This window comes from Chroicocephalus ridibundus, chromosome 3 (assembly GCF_963924245.1).
Source record: "Chroicocephalus ridibundus chromosome 3, bChrRid1.1, whole genome shotgun sequence".
Lineage (NCBI taxonomy): Eukaryota > Metazoa > Chordata > Aves > Charadriiformes > Laridae > Chroicocephalus > Chroicocephalus ridibundus.
Window position 1 is genome coordinate 103499195 of NC_086286.1, and position 19617 is coordinate 103518811.

At 41.0% G+C, this 19617-nt stretch overlaps 1 protein-coding gene across 3 annotated transcripts in view; it reads right to left on the bottom strand.

Annotated features, from left to right (window-relative positions):
- Positions 1 to 10701: 10701 nt before the first annotated feature.
- The window catches only part of MCPH1 (microcephalin 1), a 136533-nt gene continuing 127617 nt past the window's right edge, over positions 10702 to 19617 (bottom strand). For all 3 annotated transcript variants that reach the window (XM_063330339.1, XM_063330338.1, XM_063330337.1), the window contains 2 exons: positions 16373 to 16610; positions 10702 to 14426 (listed from right to left, as the gene is read on the bottom strand). In XM_063330339.1, coding sequence (XP_063186409.1) covers positions 14371 to 14426; positions 16373 to 16610 — 294 coding nt within the window. In that variant the 3' untranslated portion in view covers positions 10702 to 14370. The remainder of the gene's footprint in view (positions 14427 to 16372; positions 16611 to 19617) is intronic.

A 19617-nucleotide genomic window follows, 5' to 3' on the forward strand; every position in this document is an offset into this window, starting at 1 on the left:
AGGCAGGGGATTAGGCAGGCAGGGGAAGAGGCGGGGCGGGGGCAGGCAGGCAGCCGCCGCCGCGCACCATCAGGGGGCGCCGCCGCGCAGCGCAGGCAGCCGTCCCGCCCCGCGCAGCGCCGCCCGCAGCCGCGCTGGGAAGGGCTCGGCGGGGTCGGGGTCCGCTCGCACGGGCCCCTCCGGCCGTTCAGCGTCCGCGGGGGGAAAAGAGGCGGGGGGGAAGAGGGGGCTGCCGGAGTCACGCGTAAAAAGTAAGTGGGGAGGACGTGTCCTGCCGGAGTGTTTAAAATACCAGAGGCTGAACACACACGTACTTCAAGTAAATACAAATAAACCCTGCCATTGCTCGTGGGGCTTGGAGAACAGCGAATTCCTTGCGAAAACAAACAGCCCCCCCCAAATACCCTGATGGACTGGGTGAACTGAGGCGCTCCGCAAATGGCCGGCTTGAGCGTCCGGGGGTGAATTATGAATATGAACTTGTTGCAAAGGACGCCTGACCCTTTCTTAATGTGAAATTAGTTTGAGAGCTGCTGTTAGCAACTTTGTTATCCCTGTTTTGCCAACTCTCCTAATACCCATATTTTCAGAGCTGTGATCTAGCGTTATTCCCAAGGGTTCTCCAAGAAAGGAAGTGGAGAATGTTCTTTTCAAAAGCATGAAGTGGGAAAATGTTTAGAACTATTTATAGCTGCACTTAGGCTGTGGAAATCCCAGACATTATAAACTATTTATAGTTATTCTTTGGGTTAAAAGGGTGAAGTCAGAAATCTTATTGAAAAACTTGCGTATACTTTTTTATCCATCGGTTACATTAAATGAGGCTTTTGAGCATGGGATGGGGCTAGCTGAGATTGATGAAAACTAGGAGAAATCAGAGACGAGGTAAAGACGTTAATTTGGCGAAATGTACGCGCTGTGCTGTAAAAACAGGAAAGGGCTCCTGCACGGGGCCCCACAGTGGCTGAGGTTGCCCCTGGGCACCTGCCGACTTTGCCCGGTGCCGAAGGGTGGTGGGGGACCTGCCCACTTGCTCTTTAGCTGTGGCTGCTGGCAGCAAGTTAGTGTCTTCAGCAAGTTGGTGTCTTCCACTGACAGAGGCTTATTTGTCCTGGCTCTTAGAGGAAACCCGTGGCAGCTGCCACTGTGTTAGAGCCATTCACTTTATCTGTTTTGGTGTATGGATTCTCTTTATGCTTTAAATCCTTGGAAGTCTGTGCATGAACCCTTTTTTTAATGGGCTCCCCAGGCATCAGCAGGAGATGGGTATCACCAGGCACATTATTTAGCACATTCCCAGCTATGCTTTGTGGTGGGATTGCCAGCGTGCAGATGGCGGCGGGGTGGGCAGCAGCGATGCTTCCTTGGACTGTCTGGGGCCCCCCATCCTCACAGGACCTTGGTGACTGACTCCATTTCAAAAAATAAATAATCTCAAAAGCTATTCATGCTTTTGTCATAATTGTCTGGAACAAGCCTGAATTTGCCACAGTAATTAAAGATCTCTGTAGGACTATCTCTTTACCAATCTACCGACAGTTGAACACAATCAGCAGATGCACACTGACATCTGAACATACATGTCCTGTACAACCTGGGAAAGACATTGAAATGCAGCTCATTAATACAAAAATAACCCCATTAATGTAACTAAACATTTAAGGGGGAGCTTTTCCTACTGTAACCTGCATAACGTCAAACATGAAATCACAGTGATGCTTTCCCACTGCTGTGCTTCATTGATGAAGTTAGTGTGTAAAATCAACTCTGTCTCTTTAAAAGTCCCCAAACCCAAACCTCATAAAGTATTACTTTTATTATTAAAAGAACCTCTCCTATCTTCCAACCGTTTTTACTCTGTCTGAGTAGAATATCTTTCAATTAGTATTGCTGATAAATGGATTATTTCATATATTGAAAGAGGTATCTTTTAGTATCTTCAGAAAAAACCCACTTTTTGTTTTTTGAATAGTGGATTTTAATGTCTTATTTCAAATGGGAGTTATCTATTATTTTTGCTCTAAGCCAAGCTTCTCCTTGGTCCTGCCTAATGCTGAGATTTGTGCAAGTGTCTTTAAACCTTGTATCATGTGCAGTTTGCCATGGTTTTAGGGCAGAAAGAACTGCTACACGGTCATGTCACTAATGATGTAGGTGATAACCTCTTACTTAAAATGGATTTTTGCTTTTTAGTGCTTTTGTTGTCCTTCCAGCCTGTGTGACTGGCATGTTTGTGTTGGGCGTCTAGATTGTCTTACCTGGTGCCTGCAATCTCTGTGAATAGAAACATGGAGTGGGTATGTGCATGTACAGACTACCTGCTTGTTCTTCTGTTATCTTACCCTATGTCCCCCAGCTTCGCTGTATTCCTGTAGCGACCCACAGTGGAGCGGACAAAGAGTTTTCTTGGGGTAAAATATACCCTTTGAAGTAAGGTATCCTTTCTTCCCTCCCCCTTCAGGTATAACAGGTTTCACAGGTGACATTGCAACCACATGCAGATGTATGCGCAGAATAAGGTCAGACCTCAGCCTTCACTGTTGAAAGAAGAAAGCCATCAGAGCTTGACTTGATGCACTCGTGCTTTTACTGCCCTTCATGGTATGAAGGGCTGATGGCCAAAGTTGGGGTAAAGTTGGTTCAACAAAGTCAAAGCCAAATTTAGGAGTGACTTGAGTTTAGGGTCTAATTTATCACAACTGGCATTTTGATAACTTCATAAATCATTTTATTAACACTGATTCTCTTAATGATTCAGCAACCTCCCGCAGCAAGAAGAAAACAGACTTAAAAGGTTGCAGACAAACCTGTTTTAATAGGCAGACCTACCAGATGGCATCTTTTACTGGCAGTAATGCAGCCATTTACAGCCTTATTAGCAGCCATATGTATATTACTCAAGTATTCTCTAAGACAATGCTGCTGGATGTTTTTAAAGGGTATTTGCAAACTTATTTCTCCTGTTGCAGTGCGCCTCCTTTTTTCCAAACCTCAAATTCATTAAGAGTCATCGTTTTCTTTCCCTGAAAGAGAGAAAAATGTTTTACAGCAACATATTTAAAAAACAGGATGGAAAATAAATAGCATCAGTTGTCCATAAACCAGACCTCCAGACTGTTTTGCAGGAGCAGGAGACTGACGGAGCCTGTGCTGATCCAATTCAAACGTCGGTCTTTCCCCGTACTGAGGAGATCACAGGCAATGGCCAAGGATGAGGCGCCTCTGACCCTCTCTGGTGCAGCAGAAATAAGGTGTGGAGGGAAATCACCTCACCAGTTTCTTTTGGAATTTTCTAACTTGGAAAGTTTAGGTATCAGTTTTCAGGTGTGCAGTTACCTGAATCATGGGCAATAATGATGGGACAGAAAACACTTGTGAAGAGGCAGGTATTAGTACTTTCCTTGCACAGGTCATAGAAAAAAGCATTAACTCTGCTAGTTAAAAAGAAACGTTGCTTCTAGGAACCCATATTGATATTCTGCAGAAAGAGTTTATTAATAATAGTCTGTAAACATAGCTGTATTCGGCAGCTCGTTGTACAAATTATCTCAATATCAAACACACAGCGAAGCAGTGTTTTACGTCACTGACCACCAGTAATAGCAACGTGGCAGCAGAGGTGTTGAGTTTAAATGTCAGCCATGACCTGAAGCTCTTCGCATTTTCCCACACTCGATTTGCACCATCCAGTTTTCCTGGGAGACTCCCATGTTTGTACTTGCCTGGTATAACTTGGGATCTTAACATTTGTACACATTTTTTTTTCCTCTGCATTAGAAGTCGAAAGTCTGCGTTTGGAAGGTGGCTTAATAATTCTATCTTGTTATGGAGTAAAGTAGTAATCATCTTAGGGAATTGCTGGTTTTACAGAGTCCAGCTTCTAAAATAGAACTGGAGAAAAGATAAGGCCACTGGTGTGAGTAAACTGTATTAGTTATGGGAGAGCAGAGCGCTTGTTCCTGATTTGCAAAAAGCAAAGATTTTCTTACCTCAGTAACTAAAGCTAATTCTGCCAAAAACACCAAGGCAAAACGTTATCAAGTTGAGATCAAGTGTGGCTTCAGTTATTTATTGGTAATTTCAAATATTTGTGCTTTCTAAAGATACCTGGAACACTATTCTTTGATTAATTGGAAAGAATTCTGGTATTATTTTAGCTATAACAAGTAGTATTAGTCAGTAGCTGTTAAGAAAATGGCTCCAGGGCAGAAAGAAAAGTAGTACAATATAATTACTTCAAGTACTGAATGATTCCTAGCCATTCCTAGGAAGGTGTATGTGTGAATAACTAAGCAGCACTGTGGATAGGAAAACTATTCTTTCCCAAGCTGATTCATTAGGGGTGCGATTTCGTGAGCTGGAGCACTGAATCTGAGCACTTGGCAGTAGAGGCGCAGCTATAAGGAACACGTTTCCAGTGAACAGCCTCAAATTAAAAAAGGAAATTAAAAGTGATTTCTCAGCCAGATGCTTCTTGGTTGTAGTGCAGGACTGCATTGCGCCCAGCCTACCGCTGCCCGAGCCCACGTGTTGCGGAATGGCTTACACTGTGAGTGAGTTTGGGCAGCTCCTGTGAAAAGATGTTTCTCAACTCAGACACCACAAGGAACATCACTGCAGAAGGTGCCGTGGCACATCACTACTGAGCCAGGCTGCTGTTTGCGTCTCGGCATGGAGAGAGCAATATGCCATTTTCGGCTTTCCCTGGGACCGCTGTAGTTGCAGCAGCAGCACAGATCCATTCCTGACTACAGACGTGGAGATAGTTGGCAACTGTACTGGGAGTCCTTGTGAAGGGAGCAAGCTTTCCTACTCACTGCATGCCACAAGGAACAGCTCATGGCATCTGTGCCAGCGGAGTCAGAGTAGGCAGAGCTGACTATTTTGCTGGTCATTCCCTGTGGTTTATACCCATTTCATAGTCTCTGGTCCATGAAGAGTGACAGGTTTGTGCCGCCGCTCTGGGAAGGCATGGTCTTTCAGCAGTGGAGGAAGAACTTCAAGAAAGGGAAGATACCTCTTATCTGGTGCAGTAATGATGGGACCACAAACATAAAATTGGGAAGATTATTTGGATGCTGACTTCCACCTCCAGGGTGGTGCAGGATTCATCCCGCACTCTTTCAGGGTGACAGTCACAAATGAAGCCATAGCAGACTTGGCTGTCATTAGCTTCCTCGAGCTGTGCCACAGCCACTGATGCAACACACATCACATCTGACCTGACCAGATGTGATGGTTCATTGTCAGGAAGGATGTTGTCTCGCTGCAGTGTTGCAAACCATTTTAGATTGTCATACTCATCACTTCCAACTAGTTTTGCAAGGTGCATAATATCTTGTATAACTGCTGCCTGGCAGCAAAAAGGCCAGAAAGCACCTGGAATTGGTCCCATCAAGATCGAGGGAGTCACCGTGCCATTCAGCAGAGTTGTCCAGCCTCCAACAATTCCTAGCTCAGGAACTTCCTGAGCCAGATTATTCCGATTTGAATGTGTCTGTCTGTTTTTAAATCCATATAAACTTTAACATCCACGAAGTTCCATAGCTTGATTGTATTTTGTATAAAGAGCAACATTGCCCTCTCAGCCATCTTTTTTCCACGCAGGAGAATCCCAGTCTATGTAATCACTTCTCATACGGAGATCGCTTTGTAGGTTTGCATTTGCTGCCCCTCTCTGAGCCTTTTCAACATGTACTGTATCTATTTAGATGCAGGGAGATCAGAACTGCGTACCTGCATGTGTGGAAACGCAAAGGAAGATGCTGCTAGTCTGTCAGGAAGGAAGGAACCTTTCTTGAATTCAATATGCAGACACCTTTTGAGTTACTTGTACCTTCAGCTGTCTAATTTAGGCATGAGAGGAAGCTTTCAGAGCTCTCTTCGTTAATGATATAACCTGGAAAACTTCAGGTGGATATTCAGGCAACTTCTGTTAGGAGTCTTCGTGCTTCTGCTGTCTTCATGCTCACCTAGCCTTCTAACATAGATGCTCTAAATTGCTTGTCAGATACCAAAGTAGATGCTATGAGTAACCTTCATAAAGGCATCTAGAGAACTGAAGACTTGGGTACAACACCCCTGTTAGCCGGGGCAGATTCAAACTCACATCTCCCAAGAGATTTCTGTAGCTTCCTAGTTTGTGTGTGGTTCACCACTGCTGTTCTGGGTATACAAAAGATTACAAATGGGAAGCCAGAAGAGGAGATTTGATTCTGTAACTCAATGGCTATGATACTGTTCAGGAGAGTACTGTTTAGAGAATATGGGTTTCAGTCTCTCATACAACATTTTTTAAAAAATATAATAGAAGTGAAATACCACTACTAATAACAGAAAGGGGGGCGGGGGGCGAAGAAGACAAGAAAGCACAGAAGGAGAAAGGGCTAGATAAAGTCAGGGAAAAGTGAATCTCAAGTTGGATCCTTCTGTAACTCCAGATTCTTTTACTTGCATCTTCATGCCCTGTAATAGCTTTTATATGGGTCATCAAAATATGTTCAACATCCCTGCACTTAGGAAGGACATTCCTCTCTTCGTCAAGTAGGATACTGAATGTAGCTGGGAATAAAATAACAGTGTTGATTCCCAGACTAGAGAACTCTGCTTTTAGCGTCAATTTTTTATTCAAGCCTGTGTTGCCTGGGCAATGTCAGGGAAAATATAAATTCTCTTCTGTAGGAGGAAATGCTGTGCCTCCAAACTTCTAAAATGCTTATCTTTGTGTACAGCTGAAATATGATGAAGCATGTGTCCAAAAAAGTGTATTCCCAAGTCAGCATTTCAAGTGGGTGTGAATTTCAAGTTATTCAGAAATATTCGGTCATCAGTGGGGGGAGGAAGAGCACCAGATTTCTTTAAGTGCACATTAAAAGCGGCAGAGTGACCAGCCAGGCTCTTCACAGAGGTCAAGTATCTGCAAGCTTGTACTCCTGTTTCCAAGTGTCTTGATTTTCGTCTGAATTGACACATTAGGCTATAATCAGAGCAGGTCCATATTTGTTCATTTCTTGAACTAAAACCCTTACCCCTCCCCAGAGCTGTTAAAGTCAGCCTCCCTGGGTTTGCTCATCTTAACATTTAAAGAGTTTAATGCAGAATTTCAGATGTTGGTTTAACTAACCACATTGATCAAAGACTTTTACCCATCTATGTCGCACAGAACATTTAAAGTCATGCCGTCTTCCGTGTTGCATACATACAATTCATTGGCTTTAGCCTTATCTCTGGTTCCCAGGGACTACTTAGCGAAACTTCCCTTGACTGAACTTCTGGTTTATGAGTGAATGAGCTGGAATGTTTCACTCCAGAGCAGAAAATCTGGAAAATGCTTTTCCTTTACCTCTCCCCATACTTGTAACCAAGTCAACAACTGAAAATGATCTACAGAAAAAACAGCCTTACCCGAGTTGAAATCAAGCCTGGAAAGTAATTTAAGGCTTAAGCATATCACGTGTGTTGCATACAATCTGAGCCTACACAGCCTTTCTGGGATAACATGTTAGAGTATTTACTGTTTGTTAAAAATAGGCACAGGGTTGTGCAAAGTACATATCCCATGTCTTACCTTAATACGATGGGAATCTCTCTGTTATGACTCTGTAGAGTCATAACATATGGTCCCAGGCACTTTTCCACTCACAAACACATCAGTGTGCTGGAGAGCTTCATGGGAACGTGTGAAGGAGGCGGATGAACCAGAGGGCTGGAACAGATGGACCAGAGTAATATCAGAGTAACATCATCTAAATACAACAGCAAATACAGTTCTTGGCCCATCAGAAGCTCAAGAGTAGAGCTTTCTACCTGCCTAACCCTAACCAGGTAGTTGCAGTGTACTACAAGTGGGAAAGAAGTGGAGAGCTTTGAAGTAGGACATGGAGAGGATGATGTACTGCACAATGGATTTCTACAGTAACTTGTAAAAGAGAAGTCTGAAAAGAGAATCGTGAAAATGGTTATTAACTGTCCCATCCCATTCTCCCCTCTCAAGATTTGATGCTTAAGGCTGGTATCCTTTAATGAAACAAAATGAGGGAACTGGGCATGTTTAGCTTGGAGAAGAGGAGGCTGAGGGGAGACCTCATTGCCCTCTACAACTACCTGAAAGGAGGTTGTAGAGAGGTGGGTGTTGGCCTCTTCTCCCAGGTGAATAATGACAGGACCAGAGGAAATGGTCTGAAGCTGCAGCAGGGGAGGTTTAGGTTAGATATTAGGAAGAATTCCTTTACTGAAAGAGTGGTCAGGCACTGGAACAGCCTGCCCAGGGAGGTGGTTGAGTCACCATCCCTAGAGGTCTTTAAGAAACATCTAGATGTGGCACTTCAGGGCATGCTCTAGTGGCAGAGATTGTAGGGGTTTTTTTGTGTGTGGGATGATTGGAATCGATGATCTCAAAGGTCCTTTCCAACCATGAAGATTCTATGATTCTATGAAAAGTGAGAATCAAAGAGGGTGGGAGGGTGGGACTTCAGTGATGAGAGCTCAGAAGAGAAAGGAAAATTTGGTTTGATGAACTGGAAGGATGAAAGAAGTAGTGACTAAAATAGGCAAAGAACTGCACAAATAATCTTAGGACGAGGAGTTTGGGGGGTGAGAAGGACTGATATTGCAAGTGTTGACTGAGGGAAAGATAACAGCAGTCAAGATGAAAAGTATAATTCTGGGCTTGGACGGCAGTTCTGGCAGAGAGGGAAGGATACATCTTGAAGTTCCTGTTAAAACGGACAGCCAATGTTTTATGAACTTCATTGACAAAAGACTAAGGAGTCTGTAGGCATTATGCAAGAAATAGTTATTTTTTGAAGAATATGAAGGAGGAAAAAATGGTGCTCAGTCACTGTATAATACAAAAGTTATGCTGTTTCCTGATTTGAGTGAAAGGATTTGCTTGTTTCTGTTCCTCTGCAGACAGTACTTCACTGCCTAGTAGCAAGGTCTGCGATATCCTTATCAAGGAAGTTTTTCCATCTTTGACAAAGGTATTTCATCCTCACTTACACCATGGTCCAGGCTGCATGATTTTGATTTTTGTGTGTAAATATCCTGCATTTTAATTTTGACATGAGATCATCTCTGTAACAGTTCTCAGTTGTAAAGCTATCTCCTCCTGTGATTTTTAAAGTATAGTTCTTTATTTATCCAAAGTTTTGGAAAAGCAGGGTCTTAAGAGACACCTATATACTGCAGAAAATAACCACTTATAGAAGAGTTTCCAAGTTTAATCTTCAGCTGCTTTGCCTATTATTAAAAGATCATGTCACAGCAATAATATTGCAAAACCACCTCCCTCTGCACACTCCTCCCTAAAGACCTAGTTTTCTCTCTCTTAAAAGCCCTAACTGTATAGTTCCATTAAATCTGTCATGAAGAAGGAAAAAGCCATGCCCAACCAAACCCCAAACCTGCCTGGACTGGTCGTACCCATCGTTGCACCACCTCTCATGTAGCTGCACTTGGGATTTTTTTTTAATATCTAAGAACAGCATGAAAGACACTGGGGGCATTGATAAATCCCCTTGGGAAATAAACACCCCAGGGTGGTTCTGTCTCTAGTGATAGCGCAGGTGCTTGCCAGACAACAGCAGCTACTGGGCAAACAACACAAGCTCCATGGAAGAAGTCATAGGAAGGTTCAGCCAGCATGACCTCGGGATTCCCAGGGCGAGGAAGGTGCGGACCTGTGGGCAGGCTGGGCGGGCTGCGCCTCCAGCGCTGTGCCACACATCACCCACTGAGGATGCTGACTCCAGCCGTTCAAAGAAGCTTGCAGTCCTACGTTACACCTGGCTGCGACCTGTCAACACCTCAGCCCTGCGCAGGAGTCTGAGCCGCTCCTGGGTGCTTGGAGGGTTTTTTCACGTCTGTATCAACAGAAGAAAAACTCTGCCAGCTGCCAGCAAAAGCTCGTAGCAGACACCGGCGATGATAACCTCAACGCCAGCTGTCGGTTATTTACTACTGACAGTTTTAAACCACCTCGTTGTCAGGTGCTGCACGATGCTGTAGCAAAGGTGACGCTCTTCCAGAGCCCATTATTTGGTCATATCACGCAAAGAGCTCATTCTGAAATACCGCAATAAAAGGAGATCAGAAACAAAACTCTGCTTAATGCAATAGGACTACAGCCACTTGGTTTTCTGTTATTAGATCTGTCATTAAAGAAGTCAGACTGCTGGCACAGACACAGACTTTTTCATGCTTTCCAGTTTTCAGTCTGAGCAAATACTCCATTTTTTTTCCAGGACTGTGTGACTCTTGAGGAAAGAATTAGTTTAATCGGCTTTCTAGACGTTGTTCCTGGGATACCTCCATTTTATGCTCTAGAAGTGTTAGAAACACAGCTCCACGCAGCCGCAGCTCCTGCTCAGAAATGCTAATTAAAAGCACCTTTGCCTTACAGTCCCTAAGCTGATTACAGGTTTCACCAAAAACTGCCTGTGTGTGCTAGCAGCTTCCTAGCGCCGAATGTGCTGATAACCCTTTACCACATAATGCAGTCGTGCCTAAATTACATTCTATACAGATCAGTTAAGATAACAAGAGTTTATTATAGTGGAACTACAAACAGAAAATCAAGTGGTGCAAGAGTTTTTACTAGTTCTTTTTATTTAAAAAGTGGCAGTCTCCAAAAAGTTGCCAATAGTTGAGTCAGGAAAAAAATCCAGAAACATAAAACCAGCTCAACAAATCCGTAGTTTAGTAAGTCAGTACCAGATGGCTCATATACTAGGATGACTGCGAATATTTAGAGATGTTTTACTCACTAGATATACACACCCCAAATGCAGTTGCAATCTAAAACTGATTACAAAAACAGAGAAAGGGGAAAAAAAGAGATGTATAATCCACCCACCTTATGAGTTGCTGGCGGTTTTGCTTTCAAACATATCCTTAGCCAGTCTCACATTATTAGTCACTCTAGCTATAAAGAAATTATTTTAGATCCTAATTTATTTTCCGTTTGGAGAGGACACCAATTTTGCTGCCGTTCTGACACAAGCACCACATTCTTCAAGGTCATGCCTGTGTTTGTCCTCAGTATATCTGCATTTGCCAACGTGAGTCCCCAGTAAAATACGCAAAGTGTGGCAAAACCTCTTCTTATCTCTGGAAGGGGAAGGAGGGGAGGGATATCAGTGCTCCGTGCATCTGAGTGGTATCACCTATACCACCAATGCAAGTGCAACGAGTTAAAATAGGACCTGTGCTGGGACTTAAGCTACTTTTAAAAATATAACTCAGCCAGTGTGAATCTCAGGAAGGAATAATACTTTTTTTGGCTTTTCAATTTATTTCAATTTATTTTAGTTTAAACTGTTTCCCAATCAAATTAAGCTAACTTATAAAGATCTTTAATCATGCCAATGTGATTTTGCTGGAGACAGCCTTTAGCGGGGATGCAGGAGCTCGCTGAGAAGGAGAGACAGCAGCTGAGCTAGGTCGTTTTCACAAACGAATGGCAAAAATATTCATGCAGGGTGAAAAAGGTAAGGTTAAGACAACCTTTCCTCCACCAAAAAAACCCTGAGAAAACCCAGGAAATTAAAAAATAAAAAGGTAGATTCCTGATAAGGTGAGAGTGGTACCATTTTGTAGAGGAGATGGTGTGCGGCTGTGCTGTACTACAGCAGAATGTCAATTAAACACTGTACGTTGAAAGGTCTTAGCACTGATCCAGTCAAAACTACCCGCGAATCAATGATGCTTCACGTTGCTGGGTTTTGTGCCTTTTCTTCTGCATGTCACCAGCCTTAGGACCTTGGTGTCAAGTGCAGGTGTTTTTTCAGTTGGTTGATTTCTTCTGACGAATAATTTGAGAAGTTTTCATCATTCCTCCTCCCGTGTTGGTTTACTGAGGGGATGACCAGGGTCAATGTCTTTTCCCATTGAGATCTCGGGTAGAAACATGCCTTCCTTCCTACTCTGAGGTGGTGAAGAACCCACACTAGGGTACGTAGGTCAGAAGCTGTTTGTGTGAAGGACTTCAGGCTATAAACGTGAAATAGTATTTCTTTTTTGCTGCCTGTACAACATGCAGGTCTTTGGATTTAATTCTAACCTCTCCTGTATTCGCTATGTAGTATAGCAAAGCAATAGTCAATATGGATGGACAGCATTCCTGTCCCCCATCACGTGAGACCAAAATTAGGCATTTCTTTTCCTGCTGGCTATATTCACCTGTGTACTACAAATTTTGCAAGAACAGCCAATCGACAGGGATTTCTATCAAACCATATAATTTAAGATGAAATGATCTATATTGACAGATTGTTTTATCGGTAACATTTTTATTTAGAAAAAAGTACGCTAGACTTTTCATTGTCAAGTCTGTTGCACATGTGACTAATAAAGACAACAAGTTGATCCAAGAATTTACAATTTAAATAGCTGAGATTAATCTTAAGAAGATTTATGAGAAAACTGATTTGGAATGTTATATTATATAAATTAATAGTGACAGATTTTTATGGGTAGTACACTTAGGAAATGACTACAAAATAAACTAGGAGGTCATAATATTCAAAGTTAAGCAATATAATTCAAACAAATTATTCCGTTATTTACTGGGAACCATATGTTCACATGTCACAACCTATTTCAGTATTTATATTTTGGTCTATAATATTTGGCAACTAGTTTCTTAATAAAGGGGCTCATAAGGTCAAGGGTGAAGAGTGATGCCGTGTTACCAGCACTCTGCAGTAAATAGGTAAATAGTTTTGATTATAAACGGTACAATTTGTAGACAGACCTGATTACCAATTTTTGTATCAAACATACCAATTTTTGCATGAAACAGACTTTTCCTAGCTGAGATGCTGATAAAAATGTACATGTCAGAAAGCTAAGCAAGGAAAAAACCTCAAAAAATTATATTTTCTAGTTTGCATACTCAAACCAGCTATATAGCACTTAGATACTTGAAAACGAGATCTTAACCTTTTGAGTTACAGGTGCTCAGTATTGCTGAAAATAGTCAGTTTAATTTTCCATAAAATAATCATAACTTGGAGGTTTTCCATTAAGAAGTATGTTTCACATTCGACAGAGCAACTATACAAATGCAATTTGTGCCATAACCAGCCTGCCAGCCAGATACTGCTGAACTTGTTTTGAAGAAAAAATCCGTATAATCCTCAAGTTTACAAAAATTGTACATCCAAATCCCTTAAAAAGCTTAAGAAGTTAGAACAATGCAATGGAATGGCAACATTTATAAACCATCGTACCTTGATTGTTCCATAATATTAACTTGAAATCGTTATTTTTAGTATGGGGTTTCCATGGCCTTGCACTGACAGCACTCTGAAGGCAGCATTCGGTTTGGAAGGTTTGAGTTATGAGCTGCCATTAAGTTAAGTTACTTGATAATATATTATGCTCTATGACGATAATATATCATTTTGATGGACCTTGCAAATATTTAAAGGAGGTTGTACATTTATAGATAAACAACTGTTGCACAACTTGCTTTACATACAGATCTTACTTTGTACCTGCTAAAAACAAAACCACAGATTGAAGAGGAATTTAACATTTAAGACATTTACATACATTTTTAAGCATACCTAAAGAATTTAATGCTATGTTCTATTTTCAACAGATTTTAGCACTTGAATGACATGTTGTCTTAATTCGTTTGACTCAGGATCAGTAACTGTTTATGGTTTCAGCCTAGATGTAAGGTAGACAGTTTGAAATTCAATTAAAGGTATTGAAATAAAGTAATATCTTAACTATGCATCTGAGCATAATTACTGAGCTTCAACTGCTTCTGAAAACTCAATTTAGAAGTGCAATTTTACACCAGCAGGTGTGAGCTGAACATGATGGGACATCTTATCCATATACCAAAGAAACTTAATTAGCAGGGGCCGTGAAGATACGGCAAGACGGGCCTTCAGCTGTCCGCAGAGGCACTCGGAAGAGAGGAGCCTACAGAATCCCTGCATCTGCAGTGGTGGCACAGCTCCTGCTGCCTCCACCAGAGCTAGCTCAGGCACGCTAACCCACGCGGCATGCGCATCTTTTAATTGCACTGTAACATGATCAGCTTTGCACAGAGATTAGAAAAGATCCTTTCCAGTTCCTCCCAGTGAATAACGATGCATTCAACTTTCAGGTCCAGAGGTCTTCAACAAATAAATAAAAGCAAGATGACTTTTATTAGGGAAGTACTTTGTTATAAAAACCGAAAGATTTCACAAGATGAACACTTACACAAGTAATAAAAATGCAGAAAACATTTCCCTGTGTTTATAAATAAGCGACTTGAGCTTTCTTAGAAATTTTATTCACAGCTTAGTTTTTTGTTGAATCCAAAGTAAGCTTGTTTTCTTACAACCATATGGAAGCTCTTGAGTTAGCTCACAGTTGAAAAATGTAGTTTTCCATGGGACATATTGTATGCTGAGTGATTGAATCTAAAAGAAATAAAAAGGCAGGATTATTCAAGATAAAATGCACAAGAAACAGATTATAAAGCAACAATGTACTTCAGAGCAATTTCTGATATAAAAGTTTGGTGGAGTTGAGAACCCAGAAAGAGAAGGACCCTGAAAAAAACAGCAGTAAAATGATAATACCACAAGAATGTATCATTTACTTAAGTTTAAAAAAGGTGCTGCATTATCTATGTATATGCTTTTTATTGTGGTCAGCCTTGTGTGAATTAAGCAGATAGCCACAAATGCAACGGGATTGCAACAGTGAAGTGTCAAAGATTAGACAAAATTTCAGATCTGATTTGATTTCTTTGATTAAGACGGCAATTTTTAGGTGACAGTGTTCATACTATTATGTAAACAGTTGCTGGGAAAGGGACTGAGCCTCTATCCTTTTTTCTTAGTTTTGATGATTCATCACTTTAAATCCGTTAGCTGGAGTTTGCATAACCATGCCTTGTGAGCAGGACGTAACAATTAGAAAAGGGATCACCAGACTGCAAAACAGAACTGAGACATTTGTAAAGGGCACAAAGAATTCAGAGTCCTTTTTCCTTAGCAGCCAGACACGGAATTCCTTCAGCCCCGTGATGGGCTGAGCATGGCCTGTCCAGCTGCAGGTGGCTCACGAGATGCTGGACCTGGGGTGAGGCACAACTCCACGAGACCAGTAAAAGAGTGGGACGTGCCACTTGAGTTGCATGCCGCTTTAGGTCATTACCTTTGTTCATCTGGAATTTATGACTGGCATACTACTTTGTGAAACTTTTGTGTTTAATGTACTGCATCCTATTTTCAGTCTGGCACAAACCTCTGGTTTCCTCATCTGGTCACTTTTTTTCTGGCCAAAGTCGTCTTTGAGGACAGACAACGGCACAATCAACAATACCTCCTTCTTATGCCTCTCTCTCAAGTCTTCACAATTTTATCTTATACTTTAAGAAAGTATCAAATAACATTTCCATTTAGATGAGTATTTTTCCCTTACAGTTCACTTTTCCTTTCTTCTCCAGTGGTATATTCTTTCAGGTTTTAAGTCATTATGATCTGATAGCATTAATGGTCAAGAGATGAGGACTTGCTTGTCTCGTCTCATATAACACCAAGTCATGTAGTACATTTATTGCTAGAGTCTGAGTGAGGCACTATCTAGAGGAGTCTGACATAGCGTATCATGAAAATTTAATCTTAATTTTTCTAGTACACAAAAGGTCCCTTTTTGGAAAATATCCTTATCTTGTCTGAAGAAGAGAGAGTGTCAGGCGGGAAGCTGTTAATCCTACATAGATTATCAAAAGCTTTTCTTTGAGGGTGAGGATATTGCAGTTTTACATCTGATTCCCTGCAAACAGTAACCTTGAGAACTGTGGTGTCGATAATGGAAAAGCAATGGACTAACAACTCTTAGAAACTTAACAGCAAATTTTAAAAATAAGCTTTCTGCAAGTGAAATAGAGACTGCAGAATATTGTCTTTCAGATGTACGATATATAATTCATGACAGATTATCAGAGGGTGCCAAATACCGTATTTCAGTGGTGCTATGCCAGTTTATACCAGTTAAGGATCTTTCTTACTACATCTAAAATTGAAATACATGCCATTTTAAAAAGCGGATAGCCTACGGGGGTTTCCTGATAATTTAGTTTGCTCTAAATGAAGCAATCACACAAAAGATAAATTTGAAGATCTTTGGATGAAATTTGTTCTTGGTAAAATTACAATGGTGAGTACCAGGACCATCACCAAGCAGTCTCAGTTGTAAAAGAAAGTGCTCACCATGGAAACAACCTTCTTGAAAACATAACTGTAGCAGCTTGTTCCATTTTCTTCCCTCCATAACCTCAGTTTAGTGAACTATTTACAGTCAATTTTTGAATACATATTCCACAATAATTTATATGAGTTGAAATTTACTCTCTTACCTAATACCCATTTCTCTGATAAACATTTTATTTCCTGGTAATTCTTTCCTGGGTTTTTTCCTATACAGATTTTTGCCTGACGTAAAGCTTTACATATTATCCCTCCTGACAGCTGTATAAGTTCAGTCAGCTTTCTGCAGGGTGGCTGACTGGTAGGGGATACAAACATAACAGGCTGGTTGGAAAAGAGATTCTGCTGGTATTTTCCTGTTGATAGTTGACGCTGAAGTCTGCAGATCTGTATTTGAGAAAACAAGGAAATTAATTAATGGCAGGACTAGAGGGAATGGATTAAAACTAGAGATGGGACAATTCAGACTGGACGTCAGGAGAAAGTTCTTCACCATGCGGGTGGTGAGACACTGGAACAGGTTGCCCAGAGAAGCTGTGGATGCCCCATCCCTGGAAGTTTTTAAGGCCAGGCTGGATGGGGCTTTGAGCAGCCTGGTCTAGTGGGAGGTGTCCCTGCCCATGGCAGGGGGTTGGAACTACATGATCTTTAAGGTCCCTTTCAACCCAAACCATTCTGTGATTCTATATAACGAATTCGCTGTACTTGATCAATACAATTCCCAAACCAGAGTGAGACTATTTCATTAGAGGTCAGATGGTTTACCTATAAAACTTGTTAAAGCACTTGACAGCATTATTTTTCACCATAATCTTACATTCTTACATTTATAACACTGTCCATCACACAGAAATATTAAAGGATGTTATAAATAATTACACTCTTGCAGCACAAAAACAAACCATGAAAGCCTTTACAGTATATAGTGCTCATCAGTTTGTATCAGGGAGCTTTACAAACATACCTAATTCAGAGTTTAAACTTCTTTAGGACCTCTTTTCCCCTCCTGTGCTCCACAGGTACAAACTGCATTTTGTCTCAGATGTATGAAGTGACACAAATGTACCAGAACTCAGAGCAAACTGTTTAATGTAAGTTCTTTTATCTCCACAAAGCAAGAAAAATAGAAGTCCTCTGTGGATGTTGTGCAGCCTGTAACACTTGGTCATTATAATAAAAACCTGCTTGATCTACACGAGGCAAATTTTCTTCTCTGTATATACTGGTCAGGACAGTGTTCAGCAATTAAAGCCATCCCCTTTAGCTATAGTGTGCATAAAAGCAGTGCATGCTGTGTACACACAGTGGTACGCAATATAAACTTTTCATACTAAAATAATATGAAAAAAAAGCAAGCTTGTATATCTTAGAGTGAGATTGCCATTGACCTGCCAAATTAACGTACGTAACATGTCTTGATTCTGTATCTCTTGTCAAAGTTGTAATGTCAAATTTATAATGAGACGGCAGTTAATAGTAAGATGAGAACAAAAATAAACGTTTCATATTATGTGGTGCTTGGAATTTTACATACAGATGATCAACCCGAGCACATTACATAGAGGAAAGGTCACTCTGGCTGTATCTATCTGGTTTATTCAAGACAGCTGAAGGTGAAGCTGTAGTCAGTGAGGAGGAGTGACAGAACAGTGGAAGAAATTACTTGTTGAGTAGACTCCTTCCTCCAGTCCTGGCACAAACCTGCTGAGAAATCATAGGCACTTAAGAATGTAATGCAATAACGTATGTGCTTGGCAGATATGCAGCCAAAGTAAGAGTCTTCAGCTGGTTTACAGGGGTTTATAAAGCCAAACAGTTCCATGGCATGTTCATGGATCCCTAGATAAAAGTCAAAGTAAATTGCCTTAGCACTTGGGATCAATTATCTAGATGAAGCACCTGCGAAGCATGGAGCCCATGCTAACGTGAGACTTCATGGCTCAGGGGTTCTGTGCCACTGTCCTCTGGTATTCTTGGACAAGTCAATCCCAGTTTGAATTTTGAGATCTCCTCCATCAATAAATAGTTCAACTTTGTTAATTCCTTGGCTGCTCTTCTGAAAATAAAATTAAGTTGGTTCTCTGCATTCTGATTTCAGCAAGTTATAAAGACAGTGACTGCTATGGATGAAGTGGGCCAAAAAGACTCGAGCACAATCCAAGAAATACCATTTATTTTCGAGTCTTCTGTGAACTTAGGTTTATGAATAATCCTGTCTCATGGAAGTCAAACAGTTGCTAAATAATTTTTTTGATCACAGTATCAAAACAGAATTACACTGCAGATTTTGGAGGATCCAACCTCATTGAATATATTCGATCGTCCTTCCTGTACATAAGTTGGCACCCGACACACACATGCAGAAGATCTGGTTTTGGATTCGGCAGAGTGCTGCCTACCTCCACCTGACAAGAATGCTCTTCTATGAGTATCTGTCTGCCAGGCATCTCGATGTGATGAAATACAGAAAAATAATCACTGTACGGTTTTAATATATGTATCAGATTTGGAATTCACTAGAAGTGCCACTTGCTGATGGGTCTTGTGAGGCTTAGAGGCCACAATCAGTGTCTTAAAGTGGAACTAGCTCAAGAACATGAAACACTTTGCAATTTCTGATGTACAGAGCAGTGTTGTGATTTTGGTATTACTAGGACTGCAGTCATTTAATTTAATGAATTAAAAACCTGTGCCATTATGAAACTACGAAAGTGCTTGTGGTAAGCAGGGTCAACAAATTAAAGAATGCACCATAGTGAAAAACAACAATCCCTCCACATTGACTTCAGAACAGCCTCATGACAGACGCAATGCCATCTTAGTTGATCTGACACAGCTCTCTGGAATTGTTTATTGGGACAAACCAGCTGCAACCGACAGAACAAAGATAATTACCAAGAGGCTGTAATGATGATTTACCCAAAATAAATCAGATTTAACTTGAAACAACAGAAGTTACAGTTCTTGTCAACCTGAAACTCTTATGATTTTAAAGATGACAAGTATTAGGATTGAGACGCTGTTATCTTAAAAATGCAATAGGACCTTTGTTAGATAGAAGACACCAAATATAACTTGTTGCAATCCTGCTATTTCACGTATTTTAGGGAATATGATTTAAAAGGGATAATTCCCTTTTAAGTATTCCCACTTCCTCAGACATTTCCCCCGAAAGGATTTATTCACTGCCACTGTAATGAAAACTCATCCATATGATAGATCTTCCTATAGAAAGAACTGTTCGATTAAATTAATATTAAAAGCAAACGAGTACACAGATAACCATCAAATCAGGAGATCAAAATTTTGAGCACCCTCCTTGCCTCATGTCCACAAATAGCGTGTTTTATTCTATATGTTTAATACATATTAAAGGAACTCGGGAAAGTGAAAT